The sequence below is a fragment of the Nannizzia gypsea genome, genomic scaffold, assembly GCF_000150975.2.
Source record: "Nannizzia gypsea CBS 118893 supercont1.3 genomic scaffold, whole genome shotgun sequence".
NCBI lineage: Eukaryota > Fungi > Ascomycota > Eurotiomycetes > Onygenales > Arthrodermataceae > Nannizzia > Nannizzia gypsea.
In genome coordinates this window covers 2,393,950-2,414,488 of record NW_003345199.1, presented here as the reverse complement: position 1 = coordinate 2,414,488, position 20,539 = coordinate 2,393,950, and the positions used below count along the sequence as shown (strand labels likewise).

Sequence of the window (20,539 nt, the reverse complement as noted above, 5' to 3'; positions counted from 1 at the left end):
TCATCCATCGATGACAAGGTCTTCCAAAATGCTTTCCATTTCCTCTCGTGATAGAGGAACGCCAAGCAACTCTGCACCACTAGGGTCCAGCTTTGATGTGATCATCTGATGGTCATAGAATTCCTTCAGCTGCGTTCTGAACATCATCTCAGACGAGGAAATAAACTCTTCTGAGGCTTTATGAAAAAGAGCTCGCCATTCTATGGCCGCCCCCTTTCGACTTCGAGTGTCACCTTCTTCAAGGTCTTCGGCCTCAACCTGAGCATCATCTTCTTCCTCGCCGTCTTGGTTGTCCCCTAGCATCATAAGGATCTCCGTAATTAGTAATCGATAGAGCTTGCGCGTATTCTCTGGTAAACTCTTCAGCACAAATCCAATACCCTGTTTACCACCAACTCGTCGGACTTTACGCCCGATCAAGCTATGCACGTCGTCCACAACGTTTAGTTCAACGTTATATGAAGCAAATGTTGTGCAGTCGTGAAATACAAAGTTGAATTTATCCCGAAGGGTAATATCCCATAGAACGAGAAAGTTGGGAGTATCGGCAGTTGCCAAGACGTTGATATGGGGTATATCAGCAAGTCGAGCCAGATGCGACTGTTGCTGCGCGCGACGCAATGGTGGTGCATCAATGGAATTTATAAGAACTGTGATTGGCTGTGGAGGAGGGTGTTTGAGCAGAGCCGCACGAATAGACTCCAACACGTCATTTGGCTGAACACCGAGTTTTGAGGTATCATCGGGGCCTAAAATAGCAGTAGCAACAGTTGCTAGAATAGATCGGATGGTGATATCAGGTGTATATCCATTCACAATCACTATTGCAGGGGCATGACTGTAGTGCTCATACAGCCAATCTGCGTATCTCTGGACAAGTTTCCTTTTAGATCCATACCCGTATATGCACACATTGAATCCTTCCGTCATTTCAAAATTCCACTGCGGAAAGGAGCGCTCGTGAAGTTCCAGCAAATAATCCTTTTCCTCTTGTAGTGGGTCCTTGTATTTCCCAATCTGTTCGAAAAACTCTTCATGGGTAAACAACGACGATTTAGCCATAGTATTATTGGATGTCTGTACCGGTCCGGTCCGAGTTTGAAAAAAAAATTTCTCTTGTGGTGGTAGATCTCCCTCTGGCGTCGCAACTCGTTCGTTTCTCCTTGGTGTCTTGGGCGTCTTAGGTGTTTTCGGCGTTTGATCTTGAGGTTCTCGAACCTTCGGGGGCCTGCCTCGTTTCCGAGGGGTGACAGGAGGTTCTTTGGGTGCCTCTTTCGATACTTCTTTCGGCTTGGGCTCAGGCGCCTTTGGCTTGTTCGCTCCCTCCCCAGTAGTATCGACATTGGGTGTCACATTGTCATCAGAGGGAACGTCCCAGATTTCTCGCGCTAAACTATTGCTGCCATCCCATAAATCATCTTCATGGGGATCAAGAAGCACCCTTGCACTTTTCCTCTTTGCTGATCTGTCTGCATTCTGAATTCGTGATGGTGTTCCCTTGGGCGTTCCCTTATCAATGTTTCTTAGCTTGGTGGGTGTCTTAAACAGTGCTCTCGCTGTCGGCGTCTTGAGTGATGACTCTAAATCTGAAGCAAAGTCCACATTCTTCGTTGGTGTTTGTTTGGTCAATCGAGTCCTTAGTCGACTTGAAGGTGTGTCAGGAGCGGCGTGCTTCGTTGGCGTTCCGTTCAACTCATCATCTTTTCGGGGCGTTTGTCTGGGTCTCTTTGGCGTAGTAGATAGCTCTGATTGTATGGGGTCTTCATCCGAGGATATCTCCCTTTGCTTACGCTTCATCTTGTCTGGATGTCGCGCGCGAACAGAGGTTTCTCTCTGCTCCCAGCGTCAGTAATAATTTATTTTGGTTTCGCCCTGAAAGCTTCGAAGCGCAAAGAAACGCGAAACCACGTGATTGGCGCTTATCAGCAAGCTTAGAAGCGCGCCATCGAACTAAATAATTCGGAGCCAACTTGTACCTCTCTGGCTTGACTCATGCTCTCACAATATTTACCTGGACTAGGACTGTTGGAACTGCAGTCAATTGGGTGCGCATAGGTCCAAGCTGTTACGACAGTCATGGCTCCAAAGCAGGTTAGAGCCATTGGCCAGATATCTCAATATGCCTACCTCCTATCGAAGCCCGGAACTCCGGTGTCGGGCCAGGTCCGCCAATTCACAACACCGGTAGATGCATCGATCCCAGCGTCTAAGCAGAAATTCATACCGTCTTCAGGGACATATCCGAAAGGCTTTAAAGTGTCTGGGAGCCATGCTGGAGTTAAGGCATCGAATACATCCGCTCCCGACCTCGCATTGGTATGGTCAGAGGAACCGTGTTCTGCTGCAGCCGTCTTTACTACAAACAAATTCCAAGCTGCTCCTGTCCAAGTGAGCTCAGAGTTGATTCGAAAGAAGAACGGAAAGAACATTCGAGGCGTTATTGTTAACGCTGGTTGTGCAAATGCAGTCACAGGCAAAAAGGGCATACAGGATGCCAGGAGCATGGGCCGAAAGGCGGACGAATGTAATGGGCTCACAGAGGGTGATTCTAGTACTCTTGTCATGAGTACCGGTGTTATCGGCCAATTGTAAGGCAATATATATTCGATATCCTTCAAAAAGTCATTGCCACTGATGCTATTATTCGTCTAGGCTACCCATTGATAGGATCCTCAATAAGGTCCCTGAAGCGCAATCAAACCTTTCATCGACCCATGCTGCATGGTTACGCACCGCTCGAGCTATCTGCACCACGGACACGTTCCCAAAGCTCACCTCTAGAAGTTTCACGCTCCCATCTTCCCCTGGCCGTACGTATAGCATTGCGGGAATGACCAAAGGAGCTGGCATGATTCACCCGAACATGGCTACACTACTCGGTATCATTTGCACCGATGCACCAATTGAAGCCCCCGTGTTACAATCACTTCTTTCTCACTCTATATCACGATCATTTAACTCCATATCCGTTGACGGCGATACCAGCACGAATGATACGGTAGCTATACTTGCCAATGGCGCCGCAGGAGGAACACCGATATCCACAAGTGATTCAAAGGATTATACCGCCATGCAATCTATCCTAACACAATTCACGCAATCCTTGGCTCAGCTAGTTGTTCGTGATGGTGAAGGAGCTACAAAATTCGTCACTGTGCGCGTTAAAAATTCTCCGTCCTATACAGATGCTAAACGCATTGCTTCAACCATTGCCCGTTCTCCGTTAGTGAAAACTGCATTGTATGGCAAGGACGCTAATTGGGGCCGTATCCTCTGTGCGGTTGGATATACACCCGATCTCGCTCCTGGCACCGTTGTGCCTGAGAAAACGAGCGTGAGCTTCAAACCTGCTGACGGGAGCGCTGAGCTTAAACTACTAGTAAACGGAGAGCCGGAGTCTGTGGATGAGGAGCGAGCCTCGACTATTTTGCAACATGAAGATCTTGAGATCGTGGTGGATCTAGGAGGTGGAGCTAGTGGAGAGGCAGGCAAGGGTGATGAAGATGCTGTTTATTGGTTCTGTGATTTCAGTCATGAATATGTGACTATTAATGGAGACTACAGAACGTGACGTCGTTGCTAATAATGCTAATCTTGTATGATAGATTGGGTACTCACTCGAAGATAAGTCGAATTGGAAGTTCAGATCGTTTGAATGGTCGTAATTGAGAGAGAAATATGAACGAGCAGCTATTATATACAGATTAGAGAACTACTACCGGCCTTTCTCGAAATGCCCGCTTTTTGATACGAAGGGGAGGACGACTCAAATAGGCAAGCAAGAAAGCAAAATGAACAAAGAGCAAACAGGATTGGCTGGTAAATTATCGAATCTCAACCCACGCCTTATGGTTCCTTTGGATTTTATTTTTGCCTGTAAATGACAATTCGCGCCCAGTCATCTTCCCGTCCCAAGAAACATATAGAAAGAAGACCACTCGACATTGCTGATAATACAAATCGAATATTTAAGAGTAATAATAAATGTTGTTGTAACGGTGCTCAGAACTTGCTGAGCCGTTATAGAAAAATATTGTGCCTGGGCCTTAGTTGCCAGGGACTAGGCCTTTGAGACCAGCACCGAAGTCACCTTCCCGAGCGGCAATTTCGAAGTAACCGTAGATAATTCTGTTGATAGTTAGTAAATGTACGGAAAGAAAAATTTTTGTCAGGCGGGAGAATGTCTTACGTTACTGCGAGAAGGATACCGGTTCCACTTCCAAGAGCACCCATGAGGTCACTGGCCACGGACAAGGCACCAATACAGGCACCACCAAAAGCGGCGGCGGTAGGGATAATTCTCTTGAGTTCCTTGTACATGCTCTGTTCACGGTGTCCGGCCATAACTAATCCTTGGTCCTTGAGCTGCTTGGCAACGTCCCTTGGAGCGGAACCGGAGACTTCGATCCAGGTTTTAGAAAAGAGAGCGCAGGCAACCAACATGAAGATGAGGTAGCAGACGGTGTGGACGGGGTCCAAGAGAGCTTCCTTGAAGTTGAATGGGGGAGACATGTAGTAGGCGATACCAGATGAAGCGTAGAGTTGAGCAGAGCCACCCTCACGAGGCTCCCAAACACCGAGAAGCTTGACAAGAATGTTGTCAGAGAAACGAGAGTACAGCATCTGGCTGACCAAGAAAACGTTGGAGCAGAGGGCAGACTGCAACATGATTGGCATGTTGGAAGTGTAGAAGAGACGAACGGGGTAGGATCCACGAACACCACGTTGGCGGGAGGACTTGACGGGGATTTCAACACGGAAACCCTGGAGATAGATAACAGCAGCGAAAACGACAAGGGTGGCGATGAGGTTCATGATGTTGGGGAGGTTCTGGCGGTAGAATGCCTCATACAAAGCACGCTGCTTATCGGGCCAGGTGAGCAAGAGGTGGAAGAGAGCAATGACGGCGCCTTCAAACTCAGGTCCACGGCCAGTGTTGATAGTAGTCGGGGAGAAGGCCTTCCAGATGATAGACTCGCAAATGTTAGTGGCAATGAAGAGCGAGATACCGCTCCCGAGGCCGTAACCCTTCTGCAGGAGCTCGTCAAGAAGAATCACGACAAGTCCGGCAACAACAAGCTGGACGATGAGTAGGACACAGACACCGGCTCCCAGGTCGCTGGGTTGACCGTAAAGACCAGTAAGGACATAGACGCAGGCTTGGCCGAAAGACAAGATGATAGCGAAGAGTTTTTGAGCGGTCTGGTACAGTTCGCGATCGGTTTTGAGGTCGAGGTTAACGTCGATGAGTTGAGTTCCAGCGAGAAGCTAGAGAAAGCGTATTAGATACTGGAATAGCGACACTGCAAAGACGGCGAGAACAATGATATATTTACCTGGAAGACCATGCCGGAAGAAATAATTGGGGTGATACCCAATTCCATTAGGGTACCTCTGTTGGACGCCAACATCATACGCAGCCAGTATAGGGGATCCGAAGTATCGGAAGATACGATTCCATACAAAGGCATTTGACTCATGACCAAGAATATGAGCAAGGTCAACTGTTAAATCTTAACCATCAGCCACGGCCCAATTGCATCCCTCTCATACGGTTTTGATGATGGTTCAACGTACTCCTGTCCACATAGCCTTCTGGTTGAACGGGACCTTGGTCTCGGGGGCAGCCACCTCCGGGAGGAGGGGCATAAAGGGTTTGATCAGATCGAGGAAGCGTACTGCATCAGTCAGTAGGCAGTCCCTAGGCGTATACACAGCTGCTGCCGTCACAATTGTGGTCTGGCAGTGGAGATGGACTTACGGCCGCTCATGGTGGCGGTTGTCTTTGTTTTCCCCGAACTGAACAAAAAAGGAGGTAGAGAGGGTTAAAGCGGTTTATAAACAAGCCCAGACAAGCGATCAAGAGAGAAAGGAAAGGGGAAGAGGAAGGGAAGAGAGAGACGACAAGGTGGTTGAAGCAGCAGAAGGTCGAAGTTCTCGTCTCCTTGGATGTTTTTGTGGACAGAAAGAACTTACTAGCGCTTTGAGGACACTCTGGTCGCATCACGGCGTTGCTGACTAAGAAAGACTACACGCGACCTCTTTTGGGTCTTTTTCAACGTCGCTTCTTGACCTTCACCTTCAGGCTTCATCTTTACTGACGGCCATCTACAAGCGCTGCTGGCCAGAAGGGGGACGGCCAGGGCTTTACCGGTAAACTACTTGTTAGCGATGCCATGTCTGCCACGAGAGTGCTGAGGTTTACTTGAAAATAAGTGCAGTGGCGGCTGGATGCTCCTAACTTGGGCCATGCTTCAACACAGTATAGGCCCTGACAATGCTTCTATGATGCGTTGGTATGGGGCAGCTGGAGTGACAAGGGTGTTATTCATGCCTTACAAGCTTTCATAGCCTCATGACTATATTTCTTTTAACTATTTCTTTATACCCAAAAGGACCAGGGAGGACACCAAACAATGGCGATATGGGAAATTGTTTGAGTTATTCCTCTGGCCTACTGATGCCATCCGCTGTTTGATATCCCTTTCTATACCTATGACAAAGGTATTGATTCTACACGAACAGTCCACAGGTGAATCAGAGAAGAAAGCTGTTCGAGATGCTCATTCAGCATCATGGAGAGCTCCGGCCTAGCGTCACGTCCAGAATGAATACTTAAAGGCATGATGCAGGCTGCTTCATTTACTACTCCCTCTTCTATTACCCCAGAGTATTCACAACTACCAACTTCTCCCTAAGCAAACTCGGATGCTATCCTACAAACTTCATCTTCACATCCGCAAACCTAAAGACACCAGTTTGACCCATTCTTCTAGGGTATATGAATTATTTTCCTTCACTTTTCATATATCAAAATCCCTATACCGGAGGCACCTCAGGGGGGATTCACGTTAGCTTTATTGTTTTGCAATGGGGTCACCAGGGCTAGTAACTCCTAGCGCCGCTACTGGAGGTCGCCAACGTAACAAGGTATGCATTTACCTACCCGCTATAAAAAGGGGTTAGCTATAGTGTTAACAGTAATAGTGGCCGCGTTTGGCGCCATCTCCACGCAAGGATCGCACTTCTACAGTTCAATCCTTCGTCAGTCGTATGAAGTCGAAGCTTTCCCCCGACTCTACCAAGCTGGGCGCGGCTAGCTCTATAATCCAAGTGAGTTTGCTCCTATAGCTTAGAGGCCATCATCCTGACGTGGAACGGTAGGATAGGGGCCCGTCACCGAGGGATACATCCATTTCTAGTAAGAAAGACGTGGAAACATCTGGGAAGAGCCCGTGCATAGAGGAAGACATTTCTACCCCTAGCATTTCTGCCTCTGGCTCAAGTGTGGATATCGGCAATAGCACCATGGTCTCACCCTACTCACCTCCAGACAGAAATTTTTCAACTGCTTCTAGCGAGGAAAGATCTACTAAACAGTCAGTTGAAGAATCATATGGCAGCAACTCCTCCTTTGTCGTTAATCCGGATAGAGAAGATGACGTATTTGGACTGTCGGAAACGAGATCCCAAGGAGAACAAGAAAACGACCAGGAGCCTGAAGACACCGGAGAGGCAGAAATTCTTGAAATAGAAGTAGAAGTTGATTCGAACGCAGAAGCGCATGTGGAGGCCGACTTGGATGTTAGAACTGATACAAATTCCAGCTCAGAGAGCAGGGACGTCATTAATGACGACTCCGCCGACGACGAGGGTTGCAGCGATAGGGAAAGCGATGTGGACAACGACAGAGAAAATGGCGACAACGAAGAAGAGGAGGAGATGATATCATCCCGGGAAGTGGACTTCCTTCTTGACAATGCAGAGACAAACAGACTTAACGACCTGGCTGCACTCCAAGATGAATTCGATGACCAGATTGGGTATCTTGCCGATGAGAGAAACAAACTGCTCAGTGAGAAAATGTTCTGGCAGACCAAATTCGTCACTGCCATCAAAGGAAGGGAGCAACTACGCTCCCGTGCCTCATCCTTGTCGGAGGATAACTCCCGCATTGAGGCGGTCAATAAGATGCTCCAGCGTGAGATGGGGCTTATACAGGATATCGTTGACCGGCAATACGAAGAAATGGCGGAAATTAAAGCCAACTGTATGGACACGGTCACGCAGCTCAGCAAGGCATGTGAGATTACCAAGTCATACCTCGAGAAGGCCAGAAACGAAAACACGAAGACTGCAAAGGAACTAGCCATTCTGCGCAAAGTCGTCCTGAGAATCCGACAGCCATCTAAGAAACTCACTGAGTTCTCGATGCATCATGACTTCAAAGAGACCTTGGAAGTTAACCAAAAGCTAAAGGATCGAACCGAGACCCAGCAGCTAGAACTTGACAAGCTGCAGGCCCAGCTAGCCGAACGAGATGCGAAGGTTGAGAAGCTACAGGCGGACAGTACACAGCTGGAAGAACAACTCGACGGCCTAGTGTCCCTTAATGCGAAATGCAGGAAAGAGTTAGAGGAAGCCAACCGTTCGCTAACAAGCTACGAGAAGTCTCTATTACAGGCTCGAGACAAAGAAGCTCAACTAAACGACGGCCTCGTTACCGCCCTAGGTGAATGGTCAAGCAAGAAGAAGAAATTCAAGAACGAGTTAGTTGAGTGTCGGGCTAAGCTGCAGCTTAAGGACACGATGATCAATGCTCTTCACGGCCAGTCCTCGATATACCTGGAAAACTGGAAGGAGACCATTAACATGCTCTCGGAGAAGAATCGGGGAGATGAGCTGTCGGTAAAGCTAGCTGCCTGTCTCAAGGAGACGCTGGATCGCAACGAAGAGCTAGAGCTTGAACTTGGCCGGCTTCGTGAGAGGACTTTAACTCTTAACTGAAGCTTGAACTAGGATACTGTTGAGTGTGGAGCTAAAGTTTTCTTTGTATGCCAATATGGGTGTGCATCTCATCCATTGCTCCGCCCTTGTGCGATATAGCAGTGGTTGACACCGAGTGATCATTACATTCTTAATAAGGCCGAGGAGAGAAGTGGAGCTTTTTATTGAATGTGATGCATTGAAACTGATACATTGAGAAGCAGGAGGGGTTGATAATGGTGAATAACAACACTCTACCGCCTTCGAAAACGATGGCCAACATCAATCTATGTTATCTCGCCATACCGCTTTCTTCTTTCGACGTTGTATTTCACCAAAGTTATATTATAACTATCACTATCTGCATGTGAACGGTTAATAATTAGAAAAACATTTTTGTTGCTAGCAAATCGAAACGGTCATAGAAGGAATATCAATAACCTCCGCGAATTTGGCCTTCAATTGAACAATATCTCCAACCACCAAGCTGCTGTATTCACACGTACTATTGCCTTTCATTTTCTCGGGGTATTCCCTAAGACGTACCTAGGTAGGTATCGCAATCGGCATCCCATCTCTCTGGTTCTTGACTCCATTGAACCCATCAACCCTCGTCTGCCCCTGGTTCCCAACAGGAGTAGCCCCTTCGCTCTTCACTCTCCCAGACGAAGGCTCCATCTGCACAATACCAAATGACACCAAAGCCCACCAGCAAACCCATCCCCAGAACCAAACCGACACACCCACGAAGGCCGTAACAGCAAGCACCGGCACAAGCACAAGTAGCGCCAGACCAGTGCACACAGCCGTAAACGTAAGCGCGCAAAGCGACGCGAGCACCAACGCGGTAGAAAGCGAGAATATCAGCACGCTGACAATCTGTACCACGAACAGGATGAGTGGGACTCCGCAGAAGATGGCCTGGGAGGCTAAGAAGGAGGCAAGGATAGGCCGCTCCCTGGCGAAAGATGCGAGCTGGGATTTTATCTCTGCTCGTTTTGGAGGTGGGAGGACTGCATCGAGGGATGCATGGAGAGCCGTGTAGGCTTTTACGATGAGTGCTTTGATGATGTTGATTATAGATCTGATGATTGAGGATAGGTTGGATCTTGGACGCGAGGTGGTGCTTGCTGGAGGCGGAGGACCCATTGTGATTGATGGTTAAGTTGTTTGCCTGGTGCTCTTAATGCTACCTAGGGGTGATATATTCAGGGATTGAGAGTTCTTATGCACAGGGAAGAACGGAATGGATGGTTATGTGCATAAGTGGAGGGATGGAGGAGTAGCTGGGAATGTTTTCTTTATATTCAAGTTTAGCTAGTTATTTAGTTGCGTTGCTCTGCCACCGTCGACGTCATAGCTGGGCCTGTGATTAACACCCAGATAACCAACTACCTAAACTACCTCTTGAACGATCCACGATCAGGTTCTCCCTCCCAACGCTCGACGCCCTCTGGTATCTCAATGACAGCTTCCTTGCACCAGATATGTACTGCATCTTTCATCATCTCTTTATCGAGCGCCACCAGACACCCGGCTTTGACACTAAGCGTGTCTCCTCCCCGCGGCCGATGTACCAGGCGGCAGCCGCAGTTGGTGCAGAAGAAGCAGTCAAGTTGATTTCCTGATTCAGTGGGACGAGTGTAGACCCCTAACTGGCCTGGTGAGGATGTAGGAATTTCGAACGCAGGGAAGAGAGCTGTCATTCCGTAGGTTGACGAGGACTGATGTCGGCATTCGGTGCAGTGGCAGATGTACATCTTCAGCGGCTTCGGGAGAGGAGTCGTGAAGCGGATTTGGGAGCACTGGCAGCGACCTTCCATTTTGGTCTTCTTTTGTTACTTGAGATGCTTTGTATGGTTGGTTCTGAGGTTGGTAGATGTTGGTATACTGGATGGGCCCGTGGAGTACCTAAGTGTTCTTATACTGCGGCTACATCTGGGGTGCATGTATGCAATATTAATAATTGTTATAATATATCCCCACTTCGAGCTCGTGTTTAGGATGCTCTGAATGCATGAGAAACACGGTATTATATACGAGATACAGCGCCTGATTTATCAGCTCCTTGGGTTGAGCCGGCTATATTCAACCCACCTCCTAACACACTCATCCACTCTCTTGAGCTGTTCCTTACTGGCCTCCACCTCGAAATACTCCTGGTGTTTCCTCCCACACTCCCCGCACGGCTTGCCAGGTTTAACTCGTATATCAGTGAGTTCAAGATGCACTAATCTCTCTAGCCTATGCACGTTTGGAGCCTTCTGTGGAAGCTCCAATGAGGCAGCTCCAGACGAGGGATGGTAAGGATAGTATCGGATAAGCGTGAGATTATGAGAGCATTGCTGGGTCAATCGACGACAGACGTTGACTGCACGCCCTATCTTCAGGGTTATGGTGTTTGCGGTCCGTCTGCCAGCTGGGTCATGTCTTGTGATTTGGGATGTGGGAGCGATGCCTGCAGAGGACATGATATCGCTTGTTCGCCTTCTTCTAGCATCATTTCTATCAGACGAGGACGGTATTAAAGAGGCAGTCTCGTCTGCCTGGGGCTGTGAGTCACTGGGTGTCACGCAGTATATGTAGATATAGCCCGCCTCTTCAGCGGATGAGAGAGGCTCCGCGAGCTTTTGTAGTAGTTTTGAAGTTGTTTCTGGCGACAAACTTGATGGAATCCAGGAGAGAAGGTACTCCGTTTGAGATGGGCCACGTTTGTTGGAAATCGATGGACGTAACGGTTGGTTGTTGGATAGCGAAGGCTCCTCGACGGTGGGTGGAAGTTGTTTCCTCTTGGGTGGTGTGTACTCTGCCAGGTCAGACCTATGACGCGAGCCCCGTTCATGACCAGATCTTGCATGTCGACGTCCGCTATGTGGCAGAGGCTGCGGAACCGGGTCGCCTGGATGTGGTATGGGCCGAGCATGCGAACTCCTTCTAGGCACAGGATGGTGTTCATCATCGCTGTCCATGGGGGTGAAGAAACAGACAAACTTCATCCGCTGCTTCGATTTCTTCTTTGGCGCCTTTGGAACATGCAGAGTAGCTACTCCAGCCACCTGCTCAGTCCTTCTAACCGAGCCATCCAAACGATGCCCAGAGGTTGGGTTTCGATCAACATTAATCCCTGAGACAGCCGTACTGCCACGTACAGAATGCACTTCATCAACAGACAACACGCCCACACGTTCAATGAGCGTGTCCAAGCTGGATCGCGGCTTTAGCCTTGACGTCCTCGGCCTCGAAACCGACAATGTTTCACCCTGACTCTTGTGCTGCCAGCAAAACAAGCCGCCCGGCGTCTCTATCGTGGTATCATCTTCCCTGCCACTGTCTCTTCCTCTCTGCAGGACATCTTGCTTGCTCGATGATGCAGCAGCTATCACCGTCCGTCGACACCTTCGGCCATCGGCTGTCAGCCCTTGACAGGTCGTCGCTGGGTTTTTGGAATCAGACCGGGCGAGTTGGAACTCTGGACAGTGGCGGATATGGGACATTATCTTTATTACCAGCTTGGTCTTCTTCTTGGAGAATGGGAATATTGCTCTGCTTCTCTCTTCTCTTCTTGCGCAAGTTCGCTGCTTGAAAGCTGAAGGAGCCCGCTGACAGATGGGCTTCGTCAAGTGTTCAGTTGTCAGCTAGTTACGGGACAAGTCAAAGGGACTCATAACGTATAACTGTTTATTTCACAACCAAACTCGAGGATATCGTGTCTCTCTTTCACGTTGGTCAGTCGGTCGGTCGGTCAGTTAAGTAGCCGCCGATGCCTGAGTGACCGCTGGCCGACCGTGATGGCTGTGCAGAGCGTCTTGTCTGCCTTGGAATGAACCCTTGATGTCCCCAGCCACGCTCCATCTTCATCGCCTTACTTTTACTTCTCACCTTCTCCTCGGGTTATATGTAGCCGACCCAGCTGCTTTCGATCCCACTGTCGAAGAAGATACACGGACATAAATATCAAGATGGAAAAAAAAGAAGGAACAAAAAAAGAAACCGACCACGGTGTGATTCGAACACACAAGTCTCTGGTGAGCTGAGGCTTACTTATTACAGCAAGCGTCGCCGAAAACCAGCGCCTTAACCATTAGGCCACGCGGCCCCGTTGAATCCTAGCATTACCGCTGACTTCTCATCGTCTTTCACCTTTACCTTTTTCACCACTTTTACAGTTAACCATCATAGAAGAGCTCTGCATACCGTAGCTAATGCTGTTAATATACTTAATTTGTTAATTTGTTAGCTAGTTAACTAAGTAACTAATGTTCTATTTTAATTAGTTAGTGTTAGCTATTTGCTCCACTACTTTGTTAACACTGGTTATAACATCAACGTTGACTCACTATCGATTTTCCAGATAGATACTTCCTAACTTCAAACGGCGGAACTCAAGAAACATATCTCATCCTTCCATCCCTTCAAGCCAGCATTTTTGAAGCCGATGGCCCGCACATTTCTCGCCTTCCAGCACAATGCAAAGCTGTATACCCTCCAATCACTTGTGACTGCAGTACGGCCATTCGCTGCACTCGAGGAAGCCAACCGCCAGCTCTTCAAGCAAGGCAGCGAAGAAGACCATGTGGTAGTCACTGAAAAGACCATCTTCCACCCTCAAGGCGGCGGCCAGCCTTCAGACATAGGGACTATCACTTCTCCCTCTGGCTCTTCTTTCACCGTAGCCTCGGTTAGGACGGACGCCCTTCAGGACGGCCAGGTACTCCACTTTGGGCGCTTCAGCTCATCTCCCTTCGCGGTTGGCGAGACTGTACAGCAGGAAATTGATGTGGAAAAGCGTCTTTTCTACTCGCGGCTGCACACTGCCGGCCATGTTCTAGGCGCCGCAGTCAAGCATCTCGTGGAAAAGGAGGTGGAGGGATTCAACGAGCTGAAGGCATCGCATTTCCCTGACTCGGCGGCTTGTGAGTTCCAGGGTCTTATCGAGGGGAAGTGGAAGCCGTCTATACAGGCGAAGGTCGATGAGTTCATTGCTGCTGCCATGCCAGTTGAGATAGAGTGGTGGGATGAAGATGATTTCCGCTCTAGGGGGCTGGAGAGACTGATACCAGATCCTACCCTGGTGCCTCCGGGCGAGAAGTCTAGGGTGGTCAATATAGTAGGGGCAGAGGTGTATCCATGTGGTGGTACTCATGTTGATACAACGGATCTATGTGGACAAACGACCGTGAAGAAGATTTCTCGGAGCAAGGGCACTTCTCGGGTCAGTTATACTGTGGTTTGACAAAAGGATACATAGGAATACATAGACGGAATAGATTTAGAAGAATAGATGGCTGGGCTGAGATTTTTCTGCTGTATATAGCGGGTGTTCATAGATCTTTAGAAGATGAAGTCCTTCTGTATGGCCTATACTGCTGGGCATCTAAAGGATAGAAAGCGTCAATATGCTCACTCTCACTATCATGTAACCGCTTTATATTTCTTCTGCCTTTTGAACTGAAACTTTCCCGTGATCTCGCCTACGTTGGATATCATACCTTAATCCTCAGTATATAGGTCCTTCGTTAAATCCTAATGAGTGATGTATATATTAGGTCGAACAGGTGTTGAGGTATGTCTTAACCTTAACTGCACTGGTATCTCTACCCACTGCAATTCTCTGCCCTTCCTGTCGCCGTTCAGGTCCGCAGTGTATATATGAGATCGAAGAAAGCAACTGATCTGACTATAGCAGCTATAGTTAGTGGCAATGCCAATCCTTGTATCATCTGCATGCAAAACAAGTTCTTCGGGCCCTACCCTGAATCTAAATGGCTATTATTTCTCTATACACATAATTAATATAATGTTGTTAATCTTTGGGGGGCCGGTTGGTATTGATATCCTTCAAAATGGCAGCGGCACCGGCCTCTAGTAGTCTTGCGGCTAATTCTTGTCCCAGCGCAGTGGCTTCTTCTTTGGTATGCACCACTGTATCAGTTGTATCTTCAACACTTTGAGTGCCATCGATACTAACAACGATTGCTCTTATTCTCAGGGTTGCGTCCGGTTTATCAATCCACTCTGTTTCAACGCCAATGGGGACACTGCAGCCACCCTCAAGCGTGCGCATCAGAGAACGCTCAGCAAGGCATGCGAGGCTAGATTTATGGTCCAGTAATTGGTCTGTTAAACGCAAGATTTTGGCATCACCTTTCCTAACTTCAAGGCCAATTGCACCTTGGCCAACTGCATGTAGAATCCCACCGTTTAGAGCCAAGCCGTTGGTTGATCCGATAAGCAAGTCCCACACGTTCAAGTCCGCAGGCAGACATTACTATACAGATATACTCGCTTTTTGGATCATCAAGCTTTGCTAGGCGGGTTTCAACATTGCCACGTATATTCATAAAACGTAGATGCGGAAATAGACGACGAAGCTGCGCAGAACGACGCACCGAAGAGGTACCAACAATTGCACCTTCAGGCAGTGTTTGTAAGCTTGTATATGGTAGACCAGCTTTGATAACTAAGGCATCACGGGGATCATCACGGAGGGGAATAGCAGCCAAGTCACAACTATCGGGGAGCTGCGTTGGCATATCTGGCGGAGGGTTAGTTAAAACTATTTTCTTGTATTCGGATTTGAACGGAGCGTTTTGAAGAGCTTACCTTTAAGACAATGCACAACAATATCCAGCTTGCCCGAAGTCAGTAATTCCTCTAGCTCTGTTGTCCATAGATCCTTTGCACCAAAGTTATAAAGAGCACTATTTTGGTCTTTATCTCCAAGGGTATGAAGGGCTTCAATTTCAAAAGTATGCTCTGGTGCAATCTTCTCTAGTTGGCTTCGGATAGTCTTAGCTTGGATCACGGCTAGGTTGGATCTTCGCGTGCCAATCCGCAATGGCAGGCTGGCCACTGAAGCTTCTGTCTCTGCCATGGCGACGTCGTGCTGTCGAGGAATACCTAGGTGGTTATAAGTGCTTGCTCCTCTGAACTTTTGCGGCTGTTAAATACTTGACAGTTTTTGACTCCGGGAAGTAAAATCGAGGACCCACGGCAAGGGTTAAACACGTGACGCTCTCTTCCGGCATCATCCATGGTGATATTAGGATGTTATATTGGTTATGTCTGTCAAATTAAAGCATGCAGAGAACATAGTTGGCTAGAGTTGATCGTTGAGCCTGTTCGTTGCTGTGCTTTGTAGGAGGCTGATGTCTCTAACCACCAAGAAAAGACTAGCTAGTTAACCTGTAGGTTAATATTTGATCAGCGACCTCAATAACTACAACATCCAGACTACCCCCTATGACAGCCCCTTTTCGAAGGAGAGCACGAAGTAGTATCAGGAATTTAACATTCTTATGATGTTGAAACAGGCTCCGACAAGAAATATATTCCTGCCTTTTCACCTATAAATTTCTCGCAGTTATACTTGAAATATTATATCTTAACTTAAAACCTTAGGGTCCTTTATCAAATAGATATTACTTCAGACAGGCCTGGTATCTTAACAATGTTAAACTTGTCAACTACATACCATTGTAGGACGGTTGATATAAAATGTGTGGCTAGGCAACAGCTTTCCCAACATAACACCATCTGTCCTCTTCTACCTGCATAGCTATCTGTACACTGCAGTTAGCAACAGTACGCTCGCTAGTTAACTAGTTCAGGAAGCCACCAGAAACACAAAGCAATGGGCTCAGTTTTCTCTTCCGCTCAGCAGCCGGAGCCCCTTGACTTCAAATACCTTCCTGCACCTCCACCAGGCCCGAGCTGCTGGCGGCCTCCGTCAGATGAATACACGAGACGCACATCTTGCTACTCGCTGGATGGCTACCTTATCCATGGCTATCCGTCAAAAGGGCCCAAAGGCGAAGCTAGAAAAAATTCTATAATCGCAAAGGGAGGGGCAGACATAGTTGATCTGAGATTCCTTGGATTTGACAGATTCGCACCACCAAAGGAACGCCTCCAGAGTCAAGCAGCAGAAGACCGGTTTTGTCGTCTACTCTTGAAATTAGGGGCAAGGCATTGGCGAAGTCATCTTGCTATATTTAACGCCATGGACCCGATGAGCGAGGAATACGATGATGAAATAAAGTGGTTTTTTGCATGGCCAGGAATCGACGAGCATCCAAGTGCGAGAAACCTCGAGTCTGACGAATACAGGGAGGTAGTGGAGAAGGGTGGTGTTTGGGCTTTAGAGATGATACCCGAGAAAGTCTTTGAAGCTGGGAAGCTTAGGATGTGTCTCACAATGGAAGAAAAGGTAGAGGTGCTGAAGGAGTCGGGCGCGGTATTCTATCCAGACCCGAGAGACTGTCCGCCGCTCGCAGGCCTCTATCCCGAGCATAATCCCTCTCTCGAGCCATCTGTCGAGCAGGCTGTGAACATGTAGTTATTATAGTTTCTCTCGGGACGGGCCGAGCAGGGCCTCCTTTATGCTAGCCGGATGAAAGTGTACTAAGTTCCAAGAAAAGGATTGTCTACAGATTCATTGCTGGCCGTGAATATAATCGGTGTCACCCGACATAACGTGCATAAACAGGAGCCTTCGTAGACTTAAATGATTTGGAGATTGACAAGATTTTCATCTCGCAGCTAGTTATTATGTATAACTACTAAATAACTAGTTAAATATGTAAATGAAGAAAAATCACCAAGCACGTATCTTACATCTACTTTTCTAACTGTCCGACTTTTAGATAGAATGTTGAAGCATATTTGCAGTTTCGAGGCATTCTATGCAACTGTTACCTCCTCCGGGCCGATAATTTCGTCACTTGGTGGCTGTTCTCCGGCAAAGAGAGCACTGATAATAGCAGTAGCACCCGTCACCAAAGCAATAACCAGAGTCATGGTATCCCATCCAAAACGAGCCTTGAGAAAACCTCCTATAATGGGACCGAGTAGCTGTCCGCCAGCAAATGCCATGTTATATAGGGCATACCCCTGGGCCACGGGGTTGGCATTGCTTGAAGCACCGCCGCTTTGAGGAGAATAAACGACTTCAAACACTTCTGACATCGCGGCAAGGGAAGACGCGGAGATTGCTAAGCCGTTTATCGCCAGGAGACTAATCATCAGAGAATATTCTGCTATGACAGGGTGCTTAACGAAGCGAAGCGGGACCAAGGTCGCAGCCGCAATGGTGAAAGAAACCGTGGCAGAAACTCGTGGCCCACATCTGTCAACTACCTTTCCAACAAGGGCGCCTGCCATGCCGGGGATAGACATGATGAAAAACACCAATCCTATGCTACTGGAAGACCAGCGGAAAGACTCGATGAGGAAGAGAGGAAGTGTCTAAGAGCGGCTGGTAAGCGGTCATGTTTCTAAGTAGTGAAGAGGAGATCGCCTTACTGTTTCAAATGCAGAGAAGGTAATGGCACCAACTAGGCCGGCTAACAAAGCTACAAGCAGACGTCGTTTGCCCAGCAAGTAGAATAGTTGAAATGTGGATTTTGGCTTGTCCGAGTCGTTGGCAGTGGGTGCCGGGGGTTGCAGTAACGGTGAGCGTTCGTCGCTTTCCATTCCTTTCCACTCTCTCGCAGCTGAGAACATTTAATGTCAGCCGTCATATCCATAAATAACAAAATCAACGGGATATATGCAAAGACATACCTTTAGGCTCAATCAAGACAACCCGCAAGATAACATCCAAAATGATCAATCCAATCGGCACATAGAAAGCTCCATAGAAACCGAGCTTGTCATACAAAACTCCCCCCGCTGCCGGGCCTAATAGAGACCCAAGGCTCAAGCCCATGGTAGTGTATCCCATGGCCTCTCCTACTCTCTCCTCGTCCACGGTATCAACGACAAGCGTCAGTCCGGCAACCCAAACGGCAGCACCGGAAAACCCTTGGAGACCTCTAGCAATCAAAAATAGGATAGGAGACCTAGCAAGCATGAAAAGGGCCGTTGAGAGCGCGAGAGCGACAAGGCCGGCGATGAATGGGCCTTTTGGTGATCTGGTGCGATCCGCAATATACCCGAAGATTGCTGCAGTTATTTTCCCGTTAACAGTTGGCGTTAAGAATAATGAGGCACGGTATAGACGTACGGGATCCCAGCAGGAGAGTTCCTCCATAAGCAGCTAGTAGTATTGACATCCAGCTTTGGGCTATATAAACGGGTTAATATGTCAATTATCAAAACGATGGGAGGAATTGCATATAATGCTCTGTACGCACCATCGTCAGGCGATACTCCGATACGGTCAACAAGGGCTTTCGGAATGATAGGCACAATCTAGAACGCACTGTAAATATCAGGCACGAAGCGCCTCAGTGGGTAATCGGTGGTGTCACCGTCTCATACCATGCTGTAAAGAAATATATCCTATAAGACCGTTAGAATAGCATCCTTTAACGGCGCCCCCAAATACTCCCAGTCCGTGCTGGTTTTACTTACCACAAAGATAGCAATCGAGACAACCAGAATGATAAACGCCTCCGAAGAGCGCGCCTCCAGCAGCCATGGTTTGGAATGCATTTTCAACATTTTTTGGCGCTCGCAGTCGCTGTAATTAAGCAACGGGTTGCAAGTTCCGGGCCCTGAAGTTCAACAAGAAGTTGAACGTTCAGTGAGAAAACAGCCGTCTTGGAGGGCAGGTCTCGAAATTGAGATCCGGCCTATCACAAAAATTAGACTAGAGTTACTGATATCAGCTTTGAACGGGGATTGTAATGTCTCGTATTCCTTTAGGTACGGACAAAAGCAATTATATTTTTTTTTTTATATTTTCCTCATTGATATGAAGCTATAAAACTTCCCATTTGATAGCAAGGCTTTGAGTATTTGAAAGTTGACGTAATGCACCTTCAACAAAAATAGCCATCAAGCACTCTGTAGTTGCCGGGTGTAAGGGATATTCGAACTAAGGCCCTCCAAAGACAGAAGGTAACACAAGAAGGTAACACGAAGAACTCAGGGACGTATCAAAATTGTCAAAGGGATGCGTAGCCCGCATGGCTGCATTACTAACATTGACTAGTAACTGCCTTGGCAGGAGAGGGAAGAAACCGGAACCCAGAATCATCACATTTCTTTTTAAGTAAAGGGCATTTATGTTCTTCTGTCAAAAAGAGCACATAACGGCCTTGATGAGAACAGAATATAAATACAGTAACAGAACAGGCGGAAATATTACCTTGTCGCTTTAATGGCTTGTCGCATCACGCTTGGTTTAATTTCCTTCAGCTGTGCATTGACGGCTTCAAGTGATAGGCGAAGGAATCCCTATCTGCAGCAACATATGCTGGTACGGAAATATCTACTCATTAAGTTGTTGCAAATCAATCAACCATGCAGCCCCAGGCAGAAGCAATGGCGGAGCAACATCCCTGGGCTTGCAAAACCCCTTTTTTGCTGATAGTGATACACATGAGCAGGCCACATCCATGGCTCCTAGAGTAATATTGAGTGGCCATCCAAATTTTCCACGGAAGCTTTTGGATTTGGTTGTTCAGCGTTTGAACAGGTTGTCAACCGAGACAGCACGTGGATAGCATCGACGACGAGGAAGTAATTAGAGAAGAACAGATAGATACCTACGATAGACCCTATCGTTTCGCGGGGTTATACCAAAGATTGGCGTAGAGAGAGAGCTAAATGTGCTCAGCAATGTGTATCTCAATATAATGAATATCTTGAGATACTTCGGAACGGGTATCTCTAGGCATCCCTCACTTGAAACCCGTTCAAATCAACATAGCTCTAGATAGAACTTTAGATCCTATAGAATATGGACGGCTCGTGATCAAGTCAGATTCCATCCTCAAAAAGGGGATGGCTCCCGACAAACGGTGAAATTTCTTGGGTCGGTATA

General features: G+C 47.8%; 11 protein-coding genes and 1 non-coding gene across 12 annotated transcripts; 4 read left to right on the top strand and 8 right to left on the bottom strand.

The window, feature by feature from the left end:
- MGYG_04341 (hypothetical protein) lies at positions 1-1,797 on the bottom strand (the record flags this gene model as incomplete). The annotated part of the gene is made up of 1 exon (XM_003174116.1): positions 1-1,797. The coding sequence occupies one exon, from the start codon at positions 1,795-1,797 to the stop codon at positions 1-3; it is 1,797 nt and encodes a 598-aa protein (XP_003174164.1).
- A 279-nt stretch (positions 1,798-2,076) lies between these two features.
- On the top strand, positions 2,077-3,571 carry MGYG_04340 (arginine biosynthesis ARG7; the record flags this gene model as incomplete). Its single annotated transcript, XM_003174115.1, has 2 exons — positions 2,077-2,588; positions 2,653-3,571. 2 exons carry the CDS (start codon positions 2,077-2,079, stop codon positions 3,569-3,571), a joined length of 1,431 nt encoding a protein of 476 aa, XP_003174163.1.
- A 475-nt stretch (positions 3,572-4,046) lies between these two features.
- Positions 4,047-5,480, bottom strand: MGYG_04339 (transporter SEC61 subunit alpha; the record flags this gene model as incomplete). Its single annotated transcript, XM_003174114.1, has 3 exons — positions 4,047-4,128; positions 4,190-5,268; positions 5,337-5,480. The coding sequence occupies 3 exons, from the start codon at positions 5,478-5,480 to the stop codon at positions 4,047-4,049; spliced, it is 1,305 nt and encodes a 434-aa protein (XP_003174162.1).
- A 1,390-nt stretch (positions 5,481-6,870) lies between these two features.
- MGYG_04338 (hypothetical protein) lies at positions 6,871-8,787 on the top strand (the record flags this gene model as incomplete). Its single annotated transcript, XM_003174113.1, has 3 exons — positions 6,871-6,930; positions 6,988-7,113; positions 7,165-8,787. 3 exons carry the CDS (start codon positions 6,871-6,873, stop codon positions 8,785-8,787), a joined length of 1,809 nt encoding a protein of 602 aa, XP_003174161.1.
- Positions 8,788-9,312: 525 nt separating this feature from the next.
- On the bottom strand, positions 9,313-9,915 carry MGYG_04337 (hypothetical protein; the record flags this gene model as incomplete). Its single annotated transcript, XM_003174112.1, has 1 exon — positions 9,313-9,915. The coding sequence occupies one exon, from the start codon at positions 9,913-9,915 to the stop codon at positions 9,313-9,315; it is 603 nt and encodes a 200-aa protein (XP_003174160.1).
- Positions 9,916-10,166: 251 nt separating this feature from the next.
- MGYG_04336 (glutathione-dependent formaldehyde-activating) lies at positions 10,167-10,589 on the bottom strand (the record flags this gene model as incomplete). Its single annotated transcript, XM_003174111.1, has 1 exon — positions 10,167-10,589. One exon carries the CDS (start codon positions 10,587-10,589, stop codon positions 10,167-10,169), a length of 423 nt encoding a protein of 140 aa, XP_003174159.1.
- Positions 10,590-10,826: 237 nt separating this feature from the next.
- On the bottom strand, positions 10,827-12,260 carry MGYG_04335 (hypothetical protein; the record flags this gene model as incomplete). Its single annotated transcript, XM_003174110.1, has 1 exon — positions 10,827-12,260. The coding sequence occupies one exon, from the start codon at positions 12,258-12,260 to the stop codon at positions 10,827-10,829; it is 1,434 nt and encodes a 477-aa protein (XP_003174158.1).
- A 497-nt stretch (positions 12,261-12,757) lies between these two features.
- Positions 12,758-12,862, bottom strand: MGYG_10541. Its single transcript has one exon. It is a non-coding gene; the product is annotated as a tRNA-Arg (tRNA).
- Positions 12,863-13,201: 339 nt separating this feature from the next.
- MGYG_04334 (alanyl-tRNA synthetase) lies at positions 13,202-13,999 on the top strand (the record flags this gene model as incomplete). The annotated part of the gene is made up of 1 exon (XM_003174109.1): positions 13,202-13,999. The coding sequence occupies one exon, from the start codon at positions 13,202-13,204 to the stop codon at positions 13,997-13,999; it is 798 nt and encodes a 265-aa protein (XP_003174157.1).
- Positions 14,000-14,569: 570 nt separating this feature from the next.
- MGYG_04333 (porphobilinogen deaminase) lies at positions 14,570-15,640 on the bottom strand (the record flags this gene model as incomplete). The annotated part of the gene is made up of 3 exons (XM_003174108.1): positions 14,570-14,946; positions 15,011-15,301; positions 15,370-15,640. The coding sequence occupies 3 exons, from the start codon at positions 15,638-15,640 to the stop codon at positions 14,570-14,572; spliced, it is 939 nt and encodes a 312-aa protein (XP_003174156.1).
- Positions 15,641-16,399: 759 nt separating this feature from the next.
- MGYG_04332 (hypothetical protein) lies at positions 16,400-17,104 on the top strand (the record flags this gene model as incomplete). Its single annotated transcript, XM_003174107.1, has 1 exon — positions 16,400-17,104. One exon carries the CDS (start codon positions 16,400-16,402, stop codon positions 17,102-17,104), a length of 705 nt encoding a protein of 234 aa, XP_003174155.1.
- Positions 17,105-17,448: 344 nt separating this feature from the next.
- Positions 17,449-19,212, bottom strand: MGYG_04331 (hypothetical protein; the record flags this gene model as incomplete). The annotated part of the gene is made up of 6 exons (XM_003174106.1): positions 17,449-18,012; positions 18,070-18,260; positions 18,331-18,711; positions 18,773-18,832; positions 18,903-18,960; positions 19,123-19,212. 6 exons carry the CDS (start codon positions 19,210-19,212, stop codon positions 17,449-17,451), a joined length of 1,344 nt encoding a protein of 447 aa, XP_003174154.1.
- Positions 19,213-20,539: the final 1,327 nt, after the last annotated feature.